General features: G+C 45.6%; 1 protein-coding gene across 3 annotated transcripts in view; it reads left to right on the top strand.

The window, feature by feature from the left end:
• The window catches only part of SORT1 (sortilin 1), a 68,124-nt gene extending 44,905 nt beyond the window's left edge, over positions 1–23,219 (top strand). For all 3 annotated transcript variants that reach the window (XM_045478539.1, XM_045478538.1, XM_045478540.1), the window contains exons 9-20: positions 2,097–2,241; positions 3,224–3,379; positions 5,016–5,122; positions 7,994–8,096; positions 8,435–8,603; positions 9,438–9,628; positions 11,866–12,055; positions 15,660–15,776; positions 16,386–16,494; positions 17,920–18,026; positions 18,302–18,425; positions 18,642–23,219. In XM_045478539.1, coding sequence (XP_045334495.1) covers positions 2,097–2,241; positions 3,224–3,379; positions 5,016–5,122; positions 7,994–8,096; positions 8,435–8,603; positions 9,438–9,628; positions 11,866–12,055; positions 15,660–15,776; positions 16,386–16,494; positions 17,920–18,026; positions 18,302–18,425; positions 18,642–18,656 — 1,533 coding nt within the window. In that variant the 3' untranslated portion in view covers positions 18,657–23,219. The remainder of the gene's footprint in view (positions 1–2,096; positions 2,242–3,223; positions 3,380–5,015; positions 5,123–7,993; positions 8,097–8,434; positions 8,604–9,437; positions 9,629–11,865; positions 12,056–15,659; positions 15,777–16,385; positions 16,495–17,919; positions 18,027–18,301; positions 18,426–18,641) is intronic.
• Positions 23,220–23,238: the final 19 nt, after the last annotated feature.

Below are 23,238 nucleotides of genomic sequence, written 5' to 3'. Positions count from 1 at the left end.
ACAGAATAGGTAGGTGCAGGAACCAATAGCCTGACAAGGGGCAGGAATGGAAGAACCAAGAGAAGCTGGGAGGCCATGACAGCAGTGAGAGAAGATGGTAGGTTGGACCAGGCTATTAACGTGGATGAGAGAAGAAGTGGTTAAGAGTGTGGATATATTGTTAACGTGTTGCCAGTAGGATTTGCTGATGGATTAGGTGTGGATTGTGAGGGAATGAGAGGAACCCAGGATAACTTTAGTCTTTGGCCTGAGCAACTGGGTGAATGGTGGTACCATTTACTGAGATGGCAGAGACCACAAGAGGACCAAGTTTGTGGGAGGGAAATCAAGAATTCAGTTTTGGGTATGAGATGCCTGCTAGATATCTAAGTGGAAATGTTGAATAAGCATTCGGGTATATGAATCTCTCCAAATTATATGGTATATAAAGCTATATGACTAGATGTTATCTTCTGGAGGCCTGAGCATGGGCCAGAGCACCCTAGTAATGCTGAAAGGTTGGAAAGAGATGAAAATCCAGCAAAGAAGACTGAGAAGGAAGGACCAGGGAGGCGGGGAGTAGGGCAGGGCTTCCACGAAAGCCAAGGGGAGAAAGTGTTTCAAGCAGGAGGAGTGATCTGCTGTGTGAAACTCAACTAAAATACGTAATTAGATGAGTCCTGAGAATTGTCTACTGGAGTTGGCAAAGTGGAAGTTGTCAGTGACCTGGACAAGCGTGTTTTCATCAGAGCACTGGGGTTAACGGGCTGATTACAGCGGGTTCAGAGAAAGGGGGAGTGGAGACGGGGAAGTGGACACAGTAACTATACATAACTGTCTCAAGCAGTTTTGTGATCATCTTCCCAGCAGCCCTAGGAGCTGGCCTCTCACCTCAATTTGTATTTGAGGAAATTGAGTAACTTGCTTAGGGTCACCCAGAGATAGAACCCTGGTGGAAATCAGACCGACTGCTTCCAGAGTTAGCCTCCTACTCTGTACTGCTACTGTCTAGTGTGTGCTTTTTAATTCTAGTTTCTACCTGTAACAATGAGTAAGACCGAAAGTAAACATCTAGGTATAAGTTAGAGATAGGTTAAATGTACTTGTCACTAAATTTTAAAGAGTATTTAACATAAGGAAGCCCTAGGACTCATTCCTGTGCCCTGGCTAACTATGTCTAGTAGCTATTTTAAGCTATTTATCTGAAAGGAGGTGTTAATTGCCTACCTAACAGACTCCTTTCAACAGATAAATAGTCCCTGATCAGCTCCCCTATATTAATTTCTGCCTCTCCTTGGCCTCTTCCTAGCCTGTGCATGTTCCCTTCACTATGGCTGTTTAGAGAGACTTCCTTAAAGAGGAGACTGTCACATCTTGACTTCCCTGTGATCTCCCAAGCATGAGTTTCGTCTCCATTTTCTAGAATCTTAATTGTCTCATTCTTTGGGTTATACTAGGACTGTCTCAGAGGGACCTAACTTTGGTACAATAATCATCATTTTAAGAATTATCTGAGCAAGCATAGCGAATGGCTGTAAAGCCAAACTAAAGACGATCCCATCATACCCTTAGCTCTATTGAAGAAAATGGGAATGTCAGAGGTTGGGAGAATTACATCTTACAGGGCCATACCAGAATGAAGAAGCCAAAGAGGAAGCCAAGATAGCCTTGCTTACAATAGAATGGATTGTTCCATTGCCTGGAACTTCGCTAGGGGTTAGAAATTGCTTTGGTGGGGCGCCTGGGTGACTCAGTTGGTTGGGTGTCCAACTTTGACTAAGGTTATGATCTCGCGACTTGTGGGTTCGGGCCCCACATCGGGCTCTGTGCTGACAGCTTGGAGCCTGGAGCCCGATTTGGGCTTTGGATTCTGTGTCTCCCTCTCTCTCTGACCCTTCCCTGCTCGTGCTCTCTCTCTCTCAAAAATAAATAAACAAAAAAAAATTTAAGAAATTGTTTTGGTAATTGGTACTAGGACGTGTCATTTATAACGATTGTACCCAGTGAGGAAATGGAGAGTGAGATTTACAATTATGAATAATAATGTTCCTATTCATGTCCCTGCACATGGCATCTTGGTGGAAAATTGAAAAGTTAAATATTGGCATTTGTTCCAGGATACAACGAGAAGGATTCATGTATCAACAGATCAAGGGGACACGTGGAGCATGGCCCAGCTACCTTCTGTGGGGCAGGAACAGTTCTATTCTATTCTAGCAGCTAATGATGACATGGTGTTCATGCATGTAGATGAACCTGGAGGTAAAGAGCTTTTTTTAGTGGCCCACCCTTGAACGCATAGAGATTTAAACTTCAAGTTCTATTTTGAGCTTCCTTCTTATGTGTTGACATTTCCTCTTACCCCTAGGTTTTTATTAGTGTCCTACTGAATACTCTGTCTTAGAGATACTGTGTAGTCTCTGTTAAGAAGGCCCCTTCTTTTGGCTCTAGAATGTGGTTTATGTGTATGTCCAAGTATTCTAGAGCAGTGCTGCTCAAAGAATGGTCAGAGGACCGGTGCTATACGGTTTGCAAGCTCTTTGTTGCCAAGTAAGCACCAAAGCAATAGCAAACATTGAGAAACTCTTCTTACCATTTGACAAAGTAATTTTAGATCTGTTGAATCTAATCATTAAAACATTGAGGATTAGATTTTGTATTTCACTCTTCTTAGGATTAATTTTTATTATATTTTACAAAGGATCGGTTTGTGCCATAATAGAAATTTAAAAATTGATCCTTCACCAGGGCGCCTGGCTGGCTCAGAGGAGTATGCAACTCTTGATCTCGGGGTTGTGAGTTCGAGCCCCATGTTGGGTGTGGAGATTACTTAAATAAATAAAACTTAAAAAAAAAAAATTGATCCTTCACCACAGATAGTTCAAGAAGCGTTGGTTTAGAATATAAAGATTTAGAGGTATGTATGATATAAATTGAAGTGTATTGCCTCTGCCACCAGAATATATCTGGGAAGGGCTTTTCTGTGGCATCTGGTTAATTCATTCAACAAACAGTATCCACCAGACTGGGCACCAAGCTGGGTAGTAGAATTAAAGGTGGACATGAAAATCATGAGTATCAAACCATGGTTAATGCTCAGGTCTCTGCCGACATCATGAAGAGGGACAGTTGGCTAATGTATGCAGTCAGTCAGCCATTTAGTCATGTGTGTGGTTGGACTGTTGTTTTTCTCTCTGTTCCCTCCCCACAAGACTTACTGTTTTTGTTTGTTTGCCTATTTCAGATACCGGATTTGGCACAATCTTTACCTCAGATGATCGAGGCATTGTCTATTCCAAGTCCTTGGACCGACATCTCTACACCACCACAGGTGGCGAGACGGACTTTACCAATGTGACCTCCCTCCGCGGGGTCTACATAACAAGTGTGCTGTCAGAAGGTAAGTCTGGGCACAGCTGTCCTTCAGCTGAAAGTGTTGGGAGTCGAGACTTTCAGAAACAATGGTGTTCCTGTCCCCCCAGTACTGTTGCTTGCCTAGCCGGCAAGCCTATCCATGTCAATACTGGCTCTTCATTTTACATCAGTTATGGTAAATAGAACTAAAAAGAGCAAAGCAGCAGCAGATAGAAAGAAAGATTTTTTGGGTTCTATGTTGTGTAGAGGAAGTTTTAAATAAATGAAAGTTTTCTATATTGGGAGGTTTAGGCCTAGAGGAATGAGCCTGAGTTTGAACCACTTCCTGCTTTTCTCCTTGTAGAAGGCACAGCTGTAGCCGGCCAGCGTTCCTCTGCTGTTCTGCTCTGAGGTTCTGCAGAGCTCACCTTTGCTAAGGCCCAGTTATACAAATAAACACGTCACTCTAAAGTACAAAGACTCTTAAGGTTTTGTTTATAGATGTATTTATTTTTTTTGGTGGGAGGTGAGAGGTTGTTTTTATTGGTAAAGATCTTGCAGTGGTCGGCAAGGTCTTAAGCAGTACTGACCCGTTTCCTCCCACCCCTCTCCCCTCCACCCACTGCATTCTGGTCACTGCAGCCCTCTGCCAGTCGTTAAACACACCAGGCACACACACGCATGGTTTAGAGATTTTCAGGGACTGTTCTCTGTTTCCCCAGATATCTGCAAGGCTGACACCATCCTCCTCCCAATCTGTGCTCATATGTTGCTTTCTGAATAGAGCCATAGAGCCTGCCATGACTGTCCCACTGGGAGCTTGTCTGCCCTCCCCTAGTCACACACACACACTCAGCCCCTCTTTAGCAGGGCAGGATTTTCCATGGCACTTATTTTCCAACATACTATATAATTTACCTGTTTACAGTGTCTGGCGTTTGTCTGACCCTGCTAGAATGTACATTCACCAAGTTTTATTTCTGTTTTGTTCACTGAGATAGTCCCGAAGGCTCGCAGCAGTTTTCACATAGTAGGCATGCAATAAATATTTATTGACTAAATGAATTGTCCTTCATTTGCTTTCTTGTTTGATTTTCCTTGGGAAACTCAAAGCATATTGTCTCTGAATTTAAACTTGCAATAGTTTATGTCATTAAGAATAGAGAACAGGGAAGAGCATGTAGAAAAAAAAGGTATAGGAGAGATCGGGTATGGGGTAGTGGAAAGATGAAAATTAGGAATTATTGAGCCAGACTTAGGCACATACATTCAAATCTTGAGAGTCCCTATAACAAGCCTGGTATCCTGGCCTTATCCGAGTAAAGATTGGGATGCCTTCCCATTGTAGATTTTACCTTGAAGGCAAGCAAGCAAGGAAGGAGAATGGACATTAACCTGTTTGTGTTGGTAAGGAGAAAAAAGGTATTTTTTCAAGAGTATCAGTCTAGATGATTTCTGGAATCAGCTGAGTCCTATTCCGGTGGGAAGCCTTCTTCAAATAGCATAGAGTGCTGCTCAGTTACTCACCAACACTGAGCTGTTTTGTTGGATGTTACAAGCCTGTAGGACTCTAGAGTTCTAATGGCATTATGTAGCCCCAGGAGCGAGAGATCCCATGGTAAACTGAATTTAATAAGGTACTTCCAGTCTATCAGACTTAAGACTGTTCTTTTCCCATTCAGATAACTCTATCCAGACTATGATCACTTTTGACCAAGGAGGAAGGTGGAAGCACCTGAGGAAGCCTGAAAACAGTGAATGTGATGCTACAGCCAAAAACAAGAATGAGGTGTGTCTTACTCCATGTGTCCTGTGCAGCCATTGTGTCCTGCTCTGATCGGTTTCAGGCCTTTGAATAATGAAGTTTTGTACTTGATTAGTGACCACAGCTGCTACAGGTGGAAAGTTTGGAAATCAGAGTAATGAAAGTAATGTAGAATGTAGGAAAAGGAAAAGCCAAAATACTATGGACTATTTGTCTTTTAAAGAAAAAACAAAACTAAAGGCTAAAATTTTGTGTTTCACTAAACCACTGAATGAAAACAGAACGGAGGATGGGCCGGTGATCAGTTAAGAGTCAGCATGGCAACTATGAGACTTAAGGAATTCTACATGATGCCGGGGACCAGCCATTCATGAGCAGTGCAAAGCCGTGCTGGCCAGAAACAAACAGAAGAGAACTTGGCCTTCTCTTCCCCTCTGCCTGGGCTCCACACAGCCAGAGGGTGTGGATGGTGACACGGTAGGGCCCATGAATGCCAGAACTGGCCCCTCTGAGGAGAGGCTAAGAATAGAGATACAAAGGTATTGCTCCAGGAGATCCCAGGTTCCAGGAGTGATGGGTCTGGACAGACAAGAAAAAAAGAAAAGAGAAACAAGTCTTGTGTCTGGATGTTACAGAGTTTGAGAAGAGCTTCGGGGAACCCTGGGAGTTTTCCTCAAAAAATGACAGTGTTGGTGGTTCCCGAGCTCTTCTCAGAATACCTGTGGCCGATATCCACTCTGCTGTTGTAGGCGGGACTTTTTGTTTCGTTTTAAGAGCCTCAGACCGTGTAAGATAGTGTACCTGTACCACCCGGTGCCCTTTCTCCTTTCCCCTTTTTTTCCATCCCTCTACCGTGGCCTTGCCCTGTGCCTGCCCTCTTCACCTTGAGCCTGGGCGGTGCAGTGGCCTCTTTACTTGCCTGGCCACTCTCACACTCCATGCCTTTCCTTCCTCAGTACGTTTCAGGGTTCCCCTTTGCCTGTGAATAAAGTCTGTGCCTCTGACCTGGTGAGTGAAGGTCCTCTCCTCCCCTGTCAGGCTCTCTTCTGCCTTTTCATTGTCATTGTCCATCTGATCACTGGCATGTTCCTTGTAGCCCTCTGCTGCCCCCTGAACACCCTACATGCGCTCCTGCCTCGGTGGCACTGCCCACGTGACTCTTGGGAGATTTATGCGTGACTCTCCCAGTCCTGAGCCATTAGAAGCAGCGGAAATCCTGATCATCCTGAGGGCCCATCTTCACCTAGAATTAATCCTGCCTCTTCATGTTGTCTGTAGTTCGTGTGAATCCCTTTTTACTGCAGTAAAATATATGACATAAAATGAACATTTTATCCAACACAGACCTCTTTTAAAACATTAACTTTCATTGTGCTTTATAGCTCCACTGGTTTCTCAGAAATCTTAAAGACAGGACTGGGTCTTACTTTGAATCAGCACCACATCTTGTACGGTGTCTGAAGTATGTCAGGTATTCATCAAGTTTATTTGTGTGGAATCATGCTTTATCTTTATTTTCATGTTTTTTATTCACGCTTTAAATATTGATCAGAGGCTTCGGTGTAATGCAGGAATAAAATAAACTAAGCATTACACATGAGAAAATAATTGCATAATTTGCTCCTAAATATACTAATCTATTTTGGAATCAAGAATATCCCACTGAGACCATAACTCAACAACAGAAAAAACAAATACCCAAATTAAAAATGGTTAAAGGACTTGAGTAGACATTTCTGTATAGGAAATATACAAGGGGCGCCTGGGTGTCTCAGTCAGTTAGGTGTCTGACTTGATTTCAGCTCAGGTCATGATCTCACGGTTCATGAGTTCGAGCCCCGCATGATCTCATATGTTGACAGTAAGGAGTCTGCTTGGGATTCTGTCTCTCTCCTTCTCTCTCTGCTCTTCCCGTGCTCGCTCACTCTCTCTTAGAATAAACAAGCTTAAAAAAAATATATATATATATATATATACATGGCCAAAAACTCACATGAAAAGATGCTTGACATCACTAATTATTAAGAAAATGCAAATCAGAGCCACAGGGAGAGATCACCTCTCACGCCTCTCATGTACATTAGAATGGCTACTATCAAAAACAAGACAAAACAAAATAACGTGTTGCCAAGGATGTAGAGAAGTTGGAATCCTCATGCGTCGTTGGTGGGTATGAAAAATAGTGCAGTCACTATATGAAACAGTATGCGGTTCCTCAAAAAATTAAACAGAACTGCCATATGATCAGCAATCCTACTTCTGAGTATATATCCAAAAGAAAGCAGGGTCTCGAAGAAATATTTGCATGCTGATGTTCATAGTAACATTATTCACAGTAGCCAAAAGCTGGAAGCAACCCAAGTGTCCTTTGACAGATAAACGGAGAAGCAAAATGTGGCATATACATGCAATGGAATAATATTCTGCCTTCAATAAACTGACACATACCACAGCATGGATGAACCTTGAGGGCATAATGCTAAGTGAAATAAGCCAGTCATCAAAAGACAAATACTATGTGGTTCCACTTATATAAGGTACCTAGAATTGTCAGATTCATAGAAACAGAAAGTAGAATGGTGGTTTCCAGGGTCTGGAAGGAGGAGGAATGGGAGTTACTGTTTAATGGGTGTAGAGTTTTGGTTTCAAAAAGTTCTGGAGATGGATGGTGGTAATGGTTGCACAACAGTATAAATGTACTTAACCCCACTGAACTGTACACTTAAACACGGTTAAGATGGTAACTTTTATGGTATGTATTTTTTACCACAATTTTTTTTAAGAGAGTATCCCGCTGAAGTCTGGGTTAAATTCAAAGCTTTCTTAGAAGGCTCTGTGAGATGACTAAAAATTTACACCTTTGGTTTTAATCTGAGCTTTGGTTTCTTTTCACAGTGCAGCCTTCATATTCACGCTTCCTACAGCATCTCCCAGAAACTAAACGTTCCAATGGCCCCACTGTCAGAGCCTAAGGCCGTCGGCATAGTCATTGCCCATGGTGAGCAGCCCGCCCCCCATCTCCACAGGAGCAAGTAGCTGAGCACACTCAAACTCAGCCACAGCCTTGAATCCTATAAGAAAACCACCATACATGATGTTTACCATCCTTTGTGAAATTTCTCGAATAATAATGATACTCTGGGTTTTTCATTAGACTCCCCATCAGAGAGAGAAACATGACTTCCTTTCCCAACTTTTCAGTGGCCTTTTTTTCCTATTACAAGAGGTATGATGGGAAATAATCAGAGTAAATTCACTGAAAATTATTCTCTTGGCAGTAAACCCTCTCCGTTTCATTGCTGATTTTTGCTGATGAGATGGCGGATTGTGTTGCAGGTAGTGTAGGGGATGCCATTTCAGTGATGATCCCGGATGTGTACATCTCAGATGATGGGGGTTACTCCTGGACGAAGATGCTCGAAGGACCCCACTATTATACCATCCTGGATTCCGGAGGCATCATTGTGGCCATTGAGCACAGCAGCCATCCTATCAATGTGATTAAGTATGCATGAGCTCTGCTCCACCCACACTATCTGCATGGAGGGCAACTGTGGGATGTTTTTCTGTGGGAGGTAGGGATAGTTATGGACCCTGATTCAAACTTGTGCATTCTAAGAACTGTAGGGAACATTCTTAAAAGGATTGCATCTAGAGCAACCCACATTCAGTATCTTTGCTTTTTCTTCTGAGTTCCTCTAGCTAACATTTTTTGTCACTTTTTAAAAATACTCTTCTTTTGGGGCACTTGGGTAGCTCAGTTCGTTGAGCATCTGACTCTTGATTTCAGCTCAGGTCATGATTCCAGGGTCATGGAATTGAGCCCCAAGTCAGGCTCCGCAACGAGCCTGGAGCCTGCTTGGGATTCTCTGTCTCTCCCGCTGGCTTGCACATGTGTGCGGTCGCGCTCGCTCTCTCTCTCTCTCTCTCTCTCACTCTCTTTAAATAAATAAATAAATAAATAAATAATTTTTCTTTCTCTCCACAAGAATCATATAGAAGCATTTAAGCACTTTGGATGGAAAATTACTTCTTAAGCATAAGTTCTCTAAAATAATTTTGTATGTTTATTCAGAAGCCCATTCGTACATGGGTCGCTACCCTCTGTTTCCTTTGAAACAATTTTTATAAAGGCATTTTCTTCTATATTCTTTGAATGAATCTCTTTTACCAACCCTGTTATCTGTAGGCATTAAAAGTTTATATAGTTATCAGTCACTAAGCCATGACATAAATATGAGGGTTTTCTCTGGTTTGGGATCAAACAGCCAGAGTAGTTTCCTGATACTCCCGTACATGTTGATCCTCTGTCACGACTGTTCTCTAATTGTGGTTTCAGGTTCTCCACAGATGAAGGTCAGTGCTGGCAAACCTACATGTTCACCAAGGAGCCCATCTACTTTACCGGTCTAGCTTCAGAACCTGGCGCTCGGTCCATGAATATCAGCATATGGGGGTTCACAGAATCTTTCCTGACCCGCCAGTGGGTCTCCTATACCATTGATTTTAAAGATGTCCTTGAAAGGAACTGTGAGTAGAGTCTCCTTTGACCTTTTCTACCAGAACATATAAGCCTATTTTCCTAATAATCAGTTCAATTTCATTTCTTTTAGCTGGAATAAGAAAATGCATATGAGGGCCACTGGCTGACTCAGTCGGTACAGCACATGACTCTTGATTCCAGGGTTATGAGTTCAAGCCCCACGTTGGGCATGGAGCCTACTTAAAAAAAAAAGCATATGAAAGAGGATTGAAGGATGTTCAAGGCAATGCAATGAATGGTATCAGAAATGCAACTTCCTTCTTTGGACTAGCACTGTCCAAAAGAAATAAAATGAGGACCACATGTGCAATTTAAATTATTCTGTTGGCTGCATTATAGAAGTAAAAGAGGTGAAATTCACTTTAATAATAATATAAAATAATAAATCATCTTACTATACCTAAAATCATTTCAATATGTAGGCAGTGTTAAGAACTATCAATGTGGGGCCCTTGGGTGGCTCAGTCGGTTAAGCGTCCGACTTCACCTCAGGTCATGATCTCACAGTCTGTGAGTTCAAGCCCCATGTCTGGCTCTGTGCTGAAAGCTCAGAGCCTGGAGCCTGCTTCGGATTCTGTGACTCCCTCTCTCTCTGCCCCTCCCCTGCTCATGCTCTGTCTCTGTCTCTCAAAAAATAACATTAAAAAAAAAAAGAACTATCAGTGAAATATTTTATATTTTATATTTTTCTTCTAAGACTTCAAAATCCAGTGTATACTTTACCCTTACCCTTAGAGTAAATCTCACTTCAGACCAGCCGTGTGTGGCTAAGGCTGTAAGCGTGGCCTCACACTGTTGAAGCTCTGTAACACTTTATGGGACTTTTTTCTGCTTGTAAGGATAATGCGTCCTTGTGTTTATCTAAAATTATTTCATGACATTTCAGGGCTTTTCACCCTTGATTGCAACAGAACTATAAGAGAAGCGTTAGAGGAAAGTGTGTTGCATAGAGCATCTGATTATCAAAACGTTGAAGTGAGGAAGTATTCGTGTAAAGAGTTTTGGCTTGAATGTCAGTCACAGGTGAGGTTCTAGAGTGGCTACTGGGTGAACTCGAAGCCCACACTGACCATTTCAGAGTTCTGTGATGTCAGACTGGAAGGCATGTTAGAGGCATGGAAAATGGCTTCCGAAAAGGAGGTAAAATGCTCATTGCAAGGTGTTGCTAAAGAATCATAAGCAGACCCAGGCCCCGGTACCAAAGATGCTGACACTGTACTGAAAAATATGGAGGATAAAAGAGAAAACTGGAGAAAAGTCTCCCACCCTGCGAGCCGTGGTTTCTTGTTGGCATGTTATGATAAAAGACTTAAGGTTTCAAGTAGCTTTGTTTGAATATTGGTCCTGTTATTAGATGGCACAATGGGTCTGTTTCCTCAGAATGTTAGTGTAGTGACTCCTGGAGGAAGCAGAAGCACTGTTTGGGCCTTTTCTGCAAGGTGTTTACATATGATTTAATACCCGAGAGTCATTATTTAATATCCAGATTCATTAAATAGGCTGTGAAGGAGCTGGCTTGTGAGTTTTCCCCTCAGAAGGCAGCTCTACAGTTATCCCTGAAGTTTAACGCCATTAAAAGATTTGGTAGACACCTGCTCCCTAACAGACTCTGCGCTGGTCTTCGTATCCCAGAGGATAAAACCCTAATCCACAGTCTAGGCCATGGCCTTTGAGTCATTTCTCCAGGAGTGGGTGATACGACTTACAAAGCTGGATTGACTGTCATCAGCAGTCTACGTGAAAGCCAGTCATCTGAAGTTAAAAGTCTAGAAAGAGATTGTCTTCCCTTCTGTTTGAGGCAAACTAACGAGTGGTGAAACTGAACTCTAGCTTTTAGCTAACTGCTGTCTCCTGAAAGGAAACGCCTGGTTGCTTACCTGTGACAGCTCCTGCTGACCAACAGCACAGGTGTGCAAGACATGGAGGCAGCAGTCTCTCCATGTGGAAGGAAGCTTAGAGGTCCTCCATCCAGCTGCCCACTTTGAAGCAAATAAGCTTTTTCCTAATACTCAAACGGGCGGTGAGATGTGAAGTGTCCTCCTCTGACACGAGGAGGTGCCAACTGCTAGTAGGCTCCAACTGACGTAACTCTTGTCTGCAGTTCCAAAATGAGGCAGTGGGATGAGTCTGACATCCCCTTTTTCTTGTCCTCCCTCTCCTTTCAGCCTGGCAGCTGCCTCGCACACGTGGGTGCGGTGGCCTGAACAGCCTGTCTTCCCTTTAGGTGAGGAGAAGGACTATACTGTATGGCTGGCTCACTCTGCTGACCCTGGAGACTACGGAGACGGCTGCATCTTAGGCTACAAAGAACAGTACCTGCGGCTCCGCAAGTCGTCTGTCTGCCAGAATGGTCGGGACTATGTTGTGACCAAGCAGCCGTCCGTCTGCCCCTGCTCCCTGGAGGACTTCCTCTGGTATCAGCTTCCCTCACATCTCTGTCAGCCCCTTTGCTGTGCAGGAGGTAGTGAAAGACCGTTGACTTATAGTGCTGAAAAATATTCAAATCCTTTCTTCTCCACGGGTGGAGAACTGCTGCTCTTACTGAGGAAATGGAGGCACAGAGAAGGGACCGAGAGTTATTAGCAATTGGACAGGTAATATTATCAGGCCAGTCAGTCAGTTATTGGACAGGGCCAGCAACAGCCCCCAGGAATCCTGGCCTGACAGCAAGGGAGGGAGGTGTATAAGGAGGAAGAGAACTCAGAAACAGAGAGAGGAGAAAATAGGGCAGAAACACCAGGAAGGACAGTACAGGAGCTGGGAGGAAGTTGGAATTCATGTGTTCACTAAACACTGGCGGCCTGAGTTCAGCAGGTAGGGCACTAGGTTTTGGATCATCTGCAAGATTGAAGGAGACTGGAGGGGATGTTTGAGTACTGATGGTCCAGATGTCATATCAAGGTCTAGAGGCCATCCAGATGGACTGCCTCAAGTTCAGGACCATCTAGGCTGAAGGGTTAGTTACCCTACTGGCATGGACTTAGTTGATTACACAAGGGCAAGGCGGGCCCCAGGTAGCCAAGCAGGTTAAGTTAGGTCAAATAAGAGGCACTGCTTCCCATCACAGCCAGTAATCTTATGGAATTCATTACCTGCAAAACATACTGACAGGAAGTAAAAGTGGATCCTAAAAGATCTAGAAAAGGGACGCCTGGGTTGTTCATTCGGTTAAGCATCTGACCCTTGATTTCGGCTCAGGTCATGATCTCACAGTTCGTGGGTTTGAGCCCCGCATCAGGCTCCATGCTGGCACCAGGAAGCCTGCTTGGGATTCTCTCTCCCTCTGTCTACCCCTCCCCTGCTCATGCTTGCTCTCTCTCTCTCTCTCTCTCTCTCTCCCTCTCTCTCTCTTTCAAAGGTAAAAATTTTAAAAGGATCTGGAAAAGAATGCAGACAGGTAGCAGTCGTGTCCTCCCACATCACATTCTCTGGGACTGAGCGAACACCCAGTCTGGCCCGGTGTGGTTCCCCATGTGTGGCTCACATCTAAATGCAGAATGGGCCAGAGGTCTTGTCTTCTGTGTTTCCACAGGAAACAGGATCCTTCCGGTCACTGTGGTGTCATATTAGGGCTAGAGCTTGTTGACACTGGGACACTCTACATCCTAGACTGGACCCAGACCAGGCTCTTAATTACCTCACCTTCTGCTTTCCAGACAAGCTGTGCTTCTTCAGAGCTCCATGCCATTTTACCTGCTGCTTCCTTTGCCTGGAAAGTCTTCCCACATTCCCTGCCTGACCCCCAAGCTTGGGAGTTCCTATTTGTCCTCTAATACTTAGCTCAGTTCTCACCTCCGTAAAGCCTTCTCCAGCTTTCACTCATCTGGGCTTCTGCCATACAGCTCTTGCTGTGTTTTGGTTATTGTGCACAGGTTTGGTTCTACCAGTAAAGTCTCGACTCCTTGAGGGCATGTTGTATATGATCATCACTGAGTAGTCGTGATAGCAGCTGATGTTTCCTGAGCAGTAACTATACCAGGCACTGTCCCGAACAATTTATGTTTAACCATGGCAGCCCCCTGAGCTAGGTACTGTTGCCATTTCCATCTCACAAAGGGAGGAATGAAGGTTCAGAGGTTACCGCTAACTCGCCCACCATCACCCAGCCGGGAAGCGGCACGGCTGGAATGTGTGCATGGCAACTCGGCCCCAGAGCCTACACACTGTGCCACCCATGCCTAAGAAATGTGTACTCTGTGAGTGGGAAGGGCACTTTCCCGGACATTTCGGATTGGACATCCTAAAATTTTCACCCCCTCCGTGCTAGAGGGGTGGTGTCTTCTGCATCTTCTTACCCTGTCCCCTAAATATCTGTCACAAAAACCTTGAAGTGCAAGCATCATCTGTGTATTCCCCAAGCATCCATCGCATACTTGCTGTGCACAAGGCAGTGCAGAGTGATGGTGGAAAGCCTGTTATTGACTCTCCTGGTAAGATGCACGTAATTATGCTGTGAAACAGTGCCTTGAAGATGTAGAGAACCTAGAGGCTGTTCCGTCTAGAGCTGAAAGGAGATGGGTCAAAGGAGGCTTTGTGGAGGAGGCAGCATTGGAGCCGATCCCTGACAAGTGGCAGGACCTGACCTTGCACATCTGGGAAGAAGCAAATCATTGAAGCCGTGGACTGGCGTACGTGTAGATACCACCGGCATGCTCGGGAACGGTGTGTCGGGAGATAGGCCATGAGGGGAAGTCACAGAGGTCACGACAAAGAAGTGAGTAGGGTCCAGATAGGGCATGCCCAGGCTGAATTTTCGACTTCGATAATGGAAGGAAGGCAGTGCCCTGGACAAACATAGGGAAATGTTGGGAGAGGCTGGCTTGAAAGAGAATTTGTGACATATTTTGGACACTTTATTTGAAGGTCTGTCAGATTTAGGTGGTGACATCCAGCAGGTACTTGGAAATGGAGGATCAGAGCTCAAGAGAGGTAAAACCTGGAAGTTTAGTTGCAACAAATAATGAAGCTCGTGAAGGCAGAGCAGATACAGAGTAAGAGGATGACCTGTGGGCCGCAGGAAAGGGTCTGCATTTCCAGGCTAGGAAGATTGAAGTGCAAACCGTGCCGAGAGAAACCGGCGGGCACAGTTGCAACGGCAGGAGCAGGAGCAGGTGCTGTGTCGGGGCCACCACACAGGCAGGGCCAGAGAGGGCTCTCCACAGTGGCATGACTAGGGAGTCTTGGGGGCCTCAGACATTCGCTTCCAAGGTGATAACGGGGGTTGAAGCCACAATGCATGGAATAAAAAGGAAATGAGTACAATAGAACAAGTATAAAATATCCTTCTAAGAAGGATAAGGAAGAAGAGGGGGAAGGAAGAGGACATGTGCAGGCTAAGGGACTGATAGTCGGTCCATACCATCAGTGAAGCCAGATCCCAGGGCAGTAGGAAGGATGGGCCCAGGGCGCTCGTGTACGGGGTCAGCCTTGGAGAGGAGGCGGTATATTTCTTGGGAGAAACAGAGAAAGGGGGGTGGGATGGAGGGCACAACAGGCATTTGCACTGGAGACAAAGGTCATCTAAGAAGCTAAGAGGGACAGAAATGGGGCAGGCAGGAAAGATTTGGCATACACCCTATGGAATACCTCCCAAAAACATAATAATGAGCGATTTGGAGGTAAATAAAAAGATTCCTAAGCATAGTGGGTTTAGATCTGTCGCTGTTGCCACTGTTTCTCAGTGTCTTTGTTCTTGGTGCACAGTCCCCCCCCGCCCCCCTGCTTGCTGCAGTCATCCCCTTCCTGGAGTCCGCGTGGTCTGTGCAGGGCTCCCAGCCGCTGAGTCCTCAGTCCACGAGGCCTGATCCGTAAGCTGATGGTCCCCCAGTTTAGCCCTCTTCATGTCTGTCTTCCTGAACAGACCCTCTTTACAGATGACACAGGCCTTCCTGAGCTGCTCTCACGCAACCAAAAACTGGAATATTAAGCTTCCGCTGCTCCTCAGAAACCCTTCATTACTAGTCACTTAACTGTCTTTCAGCAACTCTGAAAGATACTTTCTTTGCTGACTCTTGGCAGTGATTTTGGCTACTTCCGTCCAGAAAATGACTCCAAATGTGTGGAGCAGCCAGAACTGAAGGGCCACGACCTGGAGTTTTGTCTGTATGGCAGAGAGGAGCACCTGACAACAAATGGGTGAGGCGGCTCTCCTCTCAAATTGTGACAGAGGAGTCTTCACCCTTCAGAGTGAGACCCCCACTCGCAGCACTCCACATCTCCAAGCACATGGCATTCTAGGGCACGCTAGCAAAACACTGTCTAACAGAACTTTGTGTGGTGCTGGAAATGCTCCCTAACCTGCTGTGTCCCATATGGTGGCTGCTGACCGTGTGCAGCAACTGAGGCACTGAATTAGTTTTAATTAGTTGAAATGTAAGTAGCTACTGCATTAGGCAGCGCTGCTCTGGAGGGGACATGGTGCCCCCTCCCCAGATACATATTTCCCCCTCCCATTTTTGTACCACGTGTTAATGTGCTTTCCCTGGGTCACAGTTCTTTGGCCCCATCTCTTAAGGCAGAATGGTGGGCATGTCCCCACAGCATGGCCAGGGATGCTTGGTCTGTTCAAGGCCTGAAACTACACAAAATGTCCCTGAAACATTCCTGTGGCTCTCCCCTCTGGCCTGAGAGGTGGTATAAGGTGGAGATGCTTTTCTGCACTTTTCAAATCTTGTTTTCAGGAACTAACAAGAATCCAGGGATACATCCTAGTGGTCTGATAAAAAATGTCTTCTGCCTTTTCAGGTACCGGAAAATTCCAGGAGACAGATGCCAAGGTGGAGTGAATCCAGTTCGAGAAGTAAAAGACTTGAAAAAGAAATGTACAAGTAACTTTTTGAGTCCTGAAAAGCAGGTATATGAAAGTAGTTCTGGTTTAGGTACCAGTGGGGTTTCCTGTTCTGCCAGGAACAAAAAACATTAAGAATTTTATTACTGAATAAAAGTGGCCGAACTACTTCCGGCGGGCTTTGCTTTGCACAGGAAACCATTAGGGTGGAGGATGGGTCATGCGACGCAGTGAGAAACTCGTCCCCAGAAACTTCTTTGTTGGGGGAACAAAGTGGAATTCTGTAAAGTTGTTCTGAGTCTAGGAAGCATCAAGTTGAGGACATTTCTGAGGCTGAGAGTCATTTAGGAAAAAGGCTTGAAGCCTGGCTATAAAGGACCGGAGTCTTGCACCGGAGTCTTGTGGAAGAGAGGAGCCCTGGGCCATAGGTTAGGTGGTCTCTGTTCCAAGTCATGCTGAGTGCGTACAGAGTGCAGAACTGAACGATGGTCTCAGTGGGTTGGTTTTGACATGGGCTGATTACAGATCTGTAGTACTGAACTGTCTGGCTGGGGTGTGGGAAATGGTAAAGAGGAAACCTCTTGATAAAGAAGTACTGGACCAGCAGTGGGACCGGGGCAGTAAACTGTGAACACCAGTTTCCTAACCCATAAAATGAGAGGCAGACAGTCCGCAGCCCCCTCCTCCCCAGCCTTCTAAGGACTGAGGGCCTGACGGAGGTGGGATTAGGAAGGTAGCGGGAGAAGAATGCGTGGGTGTGTGTACTTGTCAGGGGGCAGGTTCCTCCTCCTCTGCGCCCCCCCGCCCCCACCCCACACTCCTGGCAGCTGTCCTCAGTGTTTGTGTGTGTGTGATTGCACTGGACTCCCACCCACAGGAACACAGCTTGTCCCAGAATCCAGCTCTGCCTCCTCTTGGATACATTGAAAACACACATTCCCTATCTCCCACCCAGAAGCAGGTAGGTCACACTCAAACAATGATATGAAAAGGCCTATTTGTAAAAGCATACCAAAAATTAAGTAAAAACACGTCTCAGTGTTACATGCTGTCCTGCCTGATAAGGCATTGGCACAGCTTCTTCCCAGGTGCTGGCTCTGTTCCAGATTTTTCCAACCCCCTGTTACCATCGTGTCTCCCTTTCCTGCTGCACCCTTAAGTGCTCCACGACTTACACACTGGTAGCCGGGAACAGTCACGATTGCTGTTTGACCGAGCTCACTGCCAAGGGCTCCCAATGTTACTTTGACATGAAAGCCCCTGAGTCTGCACCATTCTGGCAGCTTCAAGGAGCTGAGGTTCTGGTTACCCTCTGCCACCAGTGATGCCCTCCTGATAGCACTGAGAGGGCCCATCGTGGGGGAGCTGGGAAAGCAGTAAATACCTAGAGACTGCGGATCATTCACAGAGAGGCCAGGGAAATGGGCAGTCTCCTTGAATTCAGTCCTAGAATATGCACACCTGAAATTGTTTGTGTTTTAATTTATCAAGAATTCCAAGTCCAATTCTGTTCCAATCATCCTGGCCACCGTGGGACTGATGCTGGTCACCGTCGTAGCAGGGGTGCTCCTCGTGAAGAAATACGTGTGTGGGGGAAGGTAAGAAGCATGGAAGTCAGTCAGAGGTACTGAATTCAAACCACAGAGTCAGCCAAGGGCGCACGGTTGAGTTTGCTCTTGGGCAAAAACTAGCTCGTTGAAGTGATGTCCCTAAAGCAGGAGGCCCAAATCAGAATTTATATTTTCCACACGCCGACCAGGAGCGTATATGTATGACTCATTCTGTGAACATTTAAAACTCGGAAAATCCACAGTCCTGTGAGAAACACATCCATCCTCACCGCATGAGGACTCACAGATGTTTCCACCCCCAGGTTCCTGGTGCATCGATACTCTGTGCTTCAGCAACATGCTGAGGCCAATGGTGTGGATGGCGTGGACGCTCTGGACACAGCCCCCCACATTAACAAGAGCGGCTATCACGACGACTCAGATGAGGTAAACCATTTCTTCCAGAGGGGTGGGCCACAAGTACAAAACAGGAGTGTTTCTTTTTCTGTTTATAATCAAGATCTGACTGAGGCAAAGGAGGGTAAAAGCCAGAAGCAGCAACTTAATGACTGTGAGAGTTGGCCAGCCCAGCAACTAGGTCATAACTTTCAAAATAGGAACTTTTTAGTGTGTAAATAATACGGTCTCTGTTTTTCTTCTCAGGACCTCCTGGAATAGCTCCTCCAAGGAGCTGGGACCGAGGACAGATGATGGAACCGCAGTACCTCTCACACTCCCTGTGGCTCCGAATGGGGGGAATAAATTTCCCATTGCGAGGGACCCAGCTCTGTTTCTGCTGCTTCCACCAAAGCCAAAAGGACCTTCACTAAAGAAATGCAGGGCGGGGGGTGGGGGGGGGAACCCTAAACACTCTCATAATTGGCCCTGAGAAGGGGGGGGAAATTTTTAATTCTTTAACTTTTTATTTCAAATTCTTTTTGCAAAGTATAGGTTCTTTTGGTTTTGTTTTTGTTTTTTAAGGGAAACGAAATGGAATCAGAAGGGAACGTTTCACTAACCCCACTCTCGCATGTTTTGCATGGCGCCTGCTTCAGGGCTCCTGCCAACCCCAGCATCAATGTTCACAACGCACCCGGTGCTGTCCCTGGGCTCTGCCGGCGACACAAAGCAGCTGCCGAGAGGGACTTGGAGGCTGCAATGACTGGCACGGCCCGGGCAGCCTTTCCCCGGCCAGGGACAGCCCTGCCCCGAGAACACTGCACACCAGCTCCTCACACACACCCTTTTCTTTCTTTCTTTTTTGGGGACCGTAGACCACAGTGGTGTTTCTTTTCCCCTGTTTAATCGGGGAGTATACCCTTGTCAGTTGCCCTTTGACAACTGACTTAACCATGTGCTTCTAAGACACTAAATCAGGAAAACTTAAAGGGCAATATTTTTAACTTGGGGCAGGAAGAAGGGAGCAGCAGAGAATTGACTAGATTTAGCACCTATTAAAGGACAAATTCTTGCTTCTTCCAAGATCTTTCCAACCGTGCTTCATGATTGTGCCAGTGGATTTGCTCAAGGACAGGGTTAGGGCTTGCCCCGGATGTCTGCCCAGGCCAAGTGACCTCTTTGCTAGAGCCGAGGGAGGGTGCCCGGTGTGGCCCCTACGGACTGAACATCACACAGTCTTCCATGTCCTCTGCCACCTGTTGGCACGGCGGTGAATCATCAGGATGGCCGTTTACTTGCGTGCCTCCTCTTGGATTGCTGTTGTACATGGAGCCAGGACTAAACACATTTTCAGATTTATAGGCTGTTTTTTTGAAAATCAGGACTTTATTACCAGGCTCTCCTCCTCACCCATTTTTCCCAGCTTTGCCAAGGAATATGTTGCCGTGAAACTTTTGGCCGAACCAACTGAAGACACACTTCCAGTGTAGGTGATGTTTTATGTGATACATTAGGTTCGTATTTTAAATTTAAGGAAATTTTCCATTTGGCACTTTTCAAATTAAGTTCACGGTAGAATGTAGTGAGGTGGATTTGAAGATGGCCATATAGTAGCGGCGAGCTGCAGTAGTTAGTTTTCATACGGCTTGGATGTTTGCTCGCCAGGAATATAGCATGGTACAAGCTTGGTCTTAGCATCCCTACTGTGCTGGCCACAGTTTCACCCAGTAATTATGATTGGGACATTCTTTGGTAACTGCCATTTTGCTGCTCGTTCATTTTATGGCTGTAAAGTCACAAAAAAGTAAATGTGCCAAATTAACTTTTGTCAGAATGAGTGAGCAGATGGCCGTGTTCTCTCCTCCCCAGAATGGATTAACAGCAGCAGGGAAAGTGGGAGAGGGGGTGGATGGAGAAGGTTGGAGACTTTGAAGCTGCAGGAAAATTAAATGAGTCAGGGAGCCCTAGTTAGAAAATAAAGTTAGGGCAGTTTTTGTGAAGAGGATTCATATTTGCTAGAATCCTAGCACTGGTCTTTTGGGAAAAGCTCATTCATGTGACCGGCTCACAAATGATGAAGTGTCAGCCTTTGTCCCAAACTCCCTCACCTCCTGTCCAAAGTGAATTTGATGCCCAGAAAAGACCCACTTCTGCTGCACACCTTTTGCCCACGGCATATACGTGTTACCCGTTGGAGTACCTGTGCCAGTATGCAGTATTTCTCTGATTCATTTTAGGATGTAGGAAAGTTAGTATTCTGTAACCAAGTATGGTTAAAGCTCTTTGCTTATAATGGTATCTGGGATTTCTGTAAAACCTGGCAGCTTTCAGAGGACTTCATTCGCAGTATGTCATTTGAACCTTACCACATCCTCAGTGAGATTCTTCCTTTGAAGGCGGGGGTTTGTAATACGCATTTTTAGGGGATGGAGCTGAGATACAAAAAGTGAGTAAATTGTCCAGGGTCCCTGTGTGTGATGAGCAGTGCCGGTTGGCCATTGGCCGTCTTCAGGGCTCACGACCTTGTTATGCGTGCAGGTGCTGGATACCTGGAGCGGGAAGGGCTTCTTTCTTCTGGATGATTTGCTGTTCTTTAGAAGGGTCAGTGGCATTTCTGTCAGAGCAGCGTGTGAAGCCTTTTTGTCACCTTGGTAAACGGCAAGTCTTATTCTCCTGTTTTTCACGGCTGAAAACACAAATGAATGGTGATTTTGAATATGTGTTTAGAAACTGCCCCTCACCTCGTTGCGGGCGTGGGATCTCCCTTGATGAGCCACCCCTCTCCATTCTCCTTGTTTGCTCGGCCCTGGCCGGCTAGCTAGCTAGTTCCCGTTGGTTGGAGGACTGCCAACAAGCCTGGCTCATTCCCTTCATTGGCTAGTTAGCTTTCCATATCAGCCTGCTCGCTCAGAAATGTATGCCCTCAGCCAGAAAGCATAACAGCCTAAATCCATGATAGCTTATGAGGGAAGACAAGTTCTAATTTGTTCTACTGATGTTAGGTTAGGAGCATTATCTTTGCGTAAAGTATAGCTTACCATTGTGTAATAAAATCCCAGGCTTGATGGTAGCAGGAGAGATTATTGCTGGAGGTTTCAGTGATAGAATTTAGCATTGTAAGATAAGTTGGACATGTCAGACTGTCCAGAGTGGTCTGGGCTTTTAAATTCAGGTGGAGAACTCACCATCCCTCACCTGTGACAGGTGTCTTGGACCTAAGGGGGGTTCTTGGTTTTCAGTGGGTCCAGAGACCAGGGATGCATATACCGAGGCTGGTGATTGAATGGGAACACCACTTTGAAGAATCAAAAGTGTTTGGAGGGTTCTGGCAGTTCTAAGCTGGGCTCAGGAGATTCAGTAGATTAGTTATAACTGAAATTGAGAACTTGCCATCTGCCTCTAACTAGGCTTTCCAGCGTGTACTTCTCTGATTCCTAGGTTTGCCTTTGGGCCTCTACATGCCCAAGCTGGCCTTTCATCCCTGACAGATGAGTCACGTGCTGGCCACCTCCAGCTCCTGCACCGGCTCTATAAAGCGCAGCCGGTTCTTCCGTGGCCTTGGTCACAATACCAGGGTACAGAGAGGGCTGGCCGGAGCTTCAGTCAGTTCTCTGTTTCTTAGGCAAATCATCCAAGTATGGGAGGTTCTCTTTCCCTTCAGGAGAGCTCTAAAGAGCCCTGCTTCTATATACAGTGGTTTAGAGCTCATCCTGCCCATTGTTGGTACATTCCCCTCACCCCTCACCCTGGATACTTGGAACTACTAAAATAAGAGATTCAGCTTTTCAATTTTGCTACTGCCTTGCCGCAAGCAGGGAAATAAACATGGACTTAAATGTCCTTTGAACAAAACCAAAGTGTAAGACTTGCCACATGACGGAGCGATAGGGAGGGCCAGACTTACCGGCACTGGCGCTCAGCAGGTGCCAGACCTTCTGTTTCATCTGCTGCCCGTTTGCCCAGCAGCTCTGGGAGCATCGTCCTGCCCGAGCAGAGCCCGGGCCTTGCCCTCATGAAGGATGATTGAAATAGCAGGACCATGTTGATTCCTTGGTTATGTCTCATTATAACAGTAAGAATCAGAACATTAATTTGAAACTGTCTTCAACAACTTGCTGTATGCATTTTTTTCACACCAGTACATTCTTAAGCATCCTTGTTTATATAGAATAACATAAACTAATCTGTACCTTTATATATATATATATGTACATATATACATGTATAAACTGTATAGTGTACATGTTAATGATTTATTGATGTGTCCCAAATCTTTCATGACATTCTCATCCTCCGCATGCCCTCAGTTTGTGGTCGGGTGACTTGAATGTTCCCCGATGATTCTGCCCACCTCCCGTGTTTGGACGTCTAGGGAAGGAGGGTTTTGGTCGTACCTTCCTTATCCTCATGCACAGAAATGCTCAGGGTCCCCATGTGCCTGTTGTTCAATCCTTTCTTGTCTCTTGTCCCCTTTCTGAGCATGTGGTCCCTCCCTGTCCTATAACTTCTCTGCCCCTTCCCCAAGTTGTGGGACAGCTGCCTTCCTACTAAAGTGTAAAGCAGTATTAACATCATTACTGCATGTGCGCTAAAAACCCAAGTTTTCTGTTCCCTTGGGACAGAAAATTGCATGTGGGGTGGGATAATCAAGTTTCAGTGACCCATGTCAGTTACACAACAAAAGCCAGACCCCATTACAAAATTCCACAAAACGGAAATCAAACTCAACTTTCTTTAGCATTGTGTAAATAAATCTGGATGTGTTTAACTTTGTACTGGTAATTTTCTGTATATTTGCAATATTTGGGTTAGAAATAAAACAGACTGGACTTTGTTACCTGACCTGTTGAAATGACTAAGC

This window comes from Leopardus geoffroyi, chromosome C1 (genome assembly GCF_018350155.1).
Source record: "Leopardus geoffroyi isolate Oge1 chromosome C1, O.geoffroyi_Oge1_pat1.0, whole genome shotgun sequence".
In the NCBI taxonomy this organism is placed as follows: Eukaryota; Metazoa; Chordata; class Mammalia; order Carnivora; family Felidae; genus Leopardus; species Leopardus geoffroyi.
Note: the sequence above shows the minus strand (reverse complement) of the source record. Positions and strands in the feature narration are given on the sequence as shown.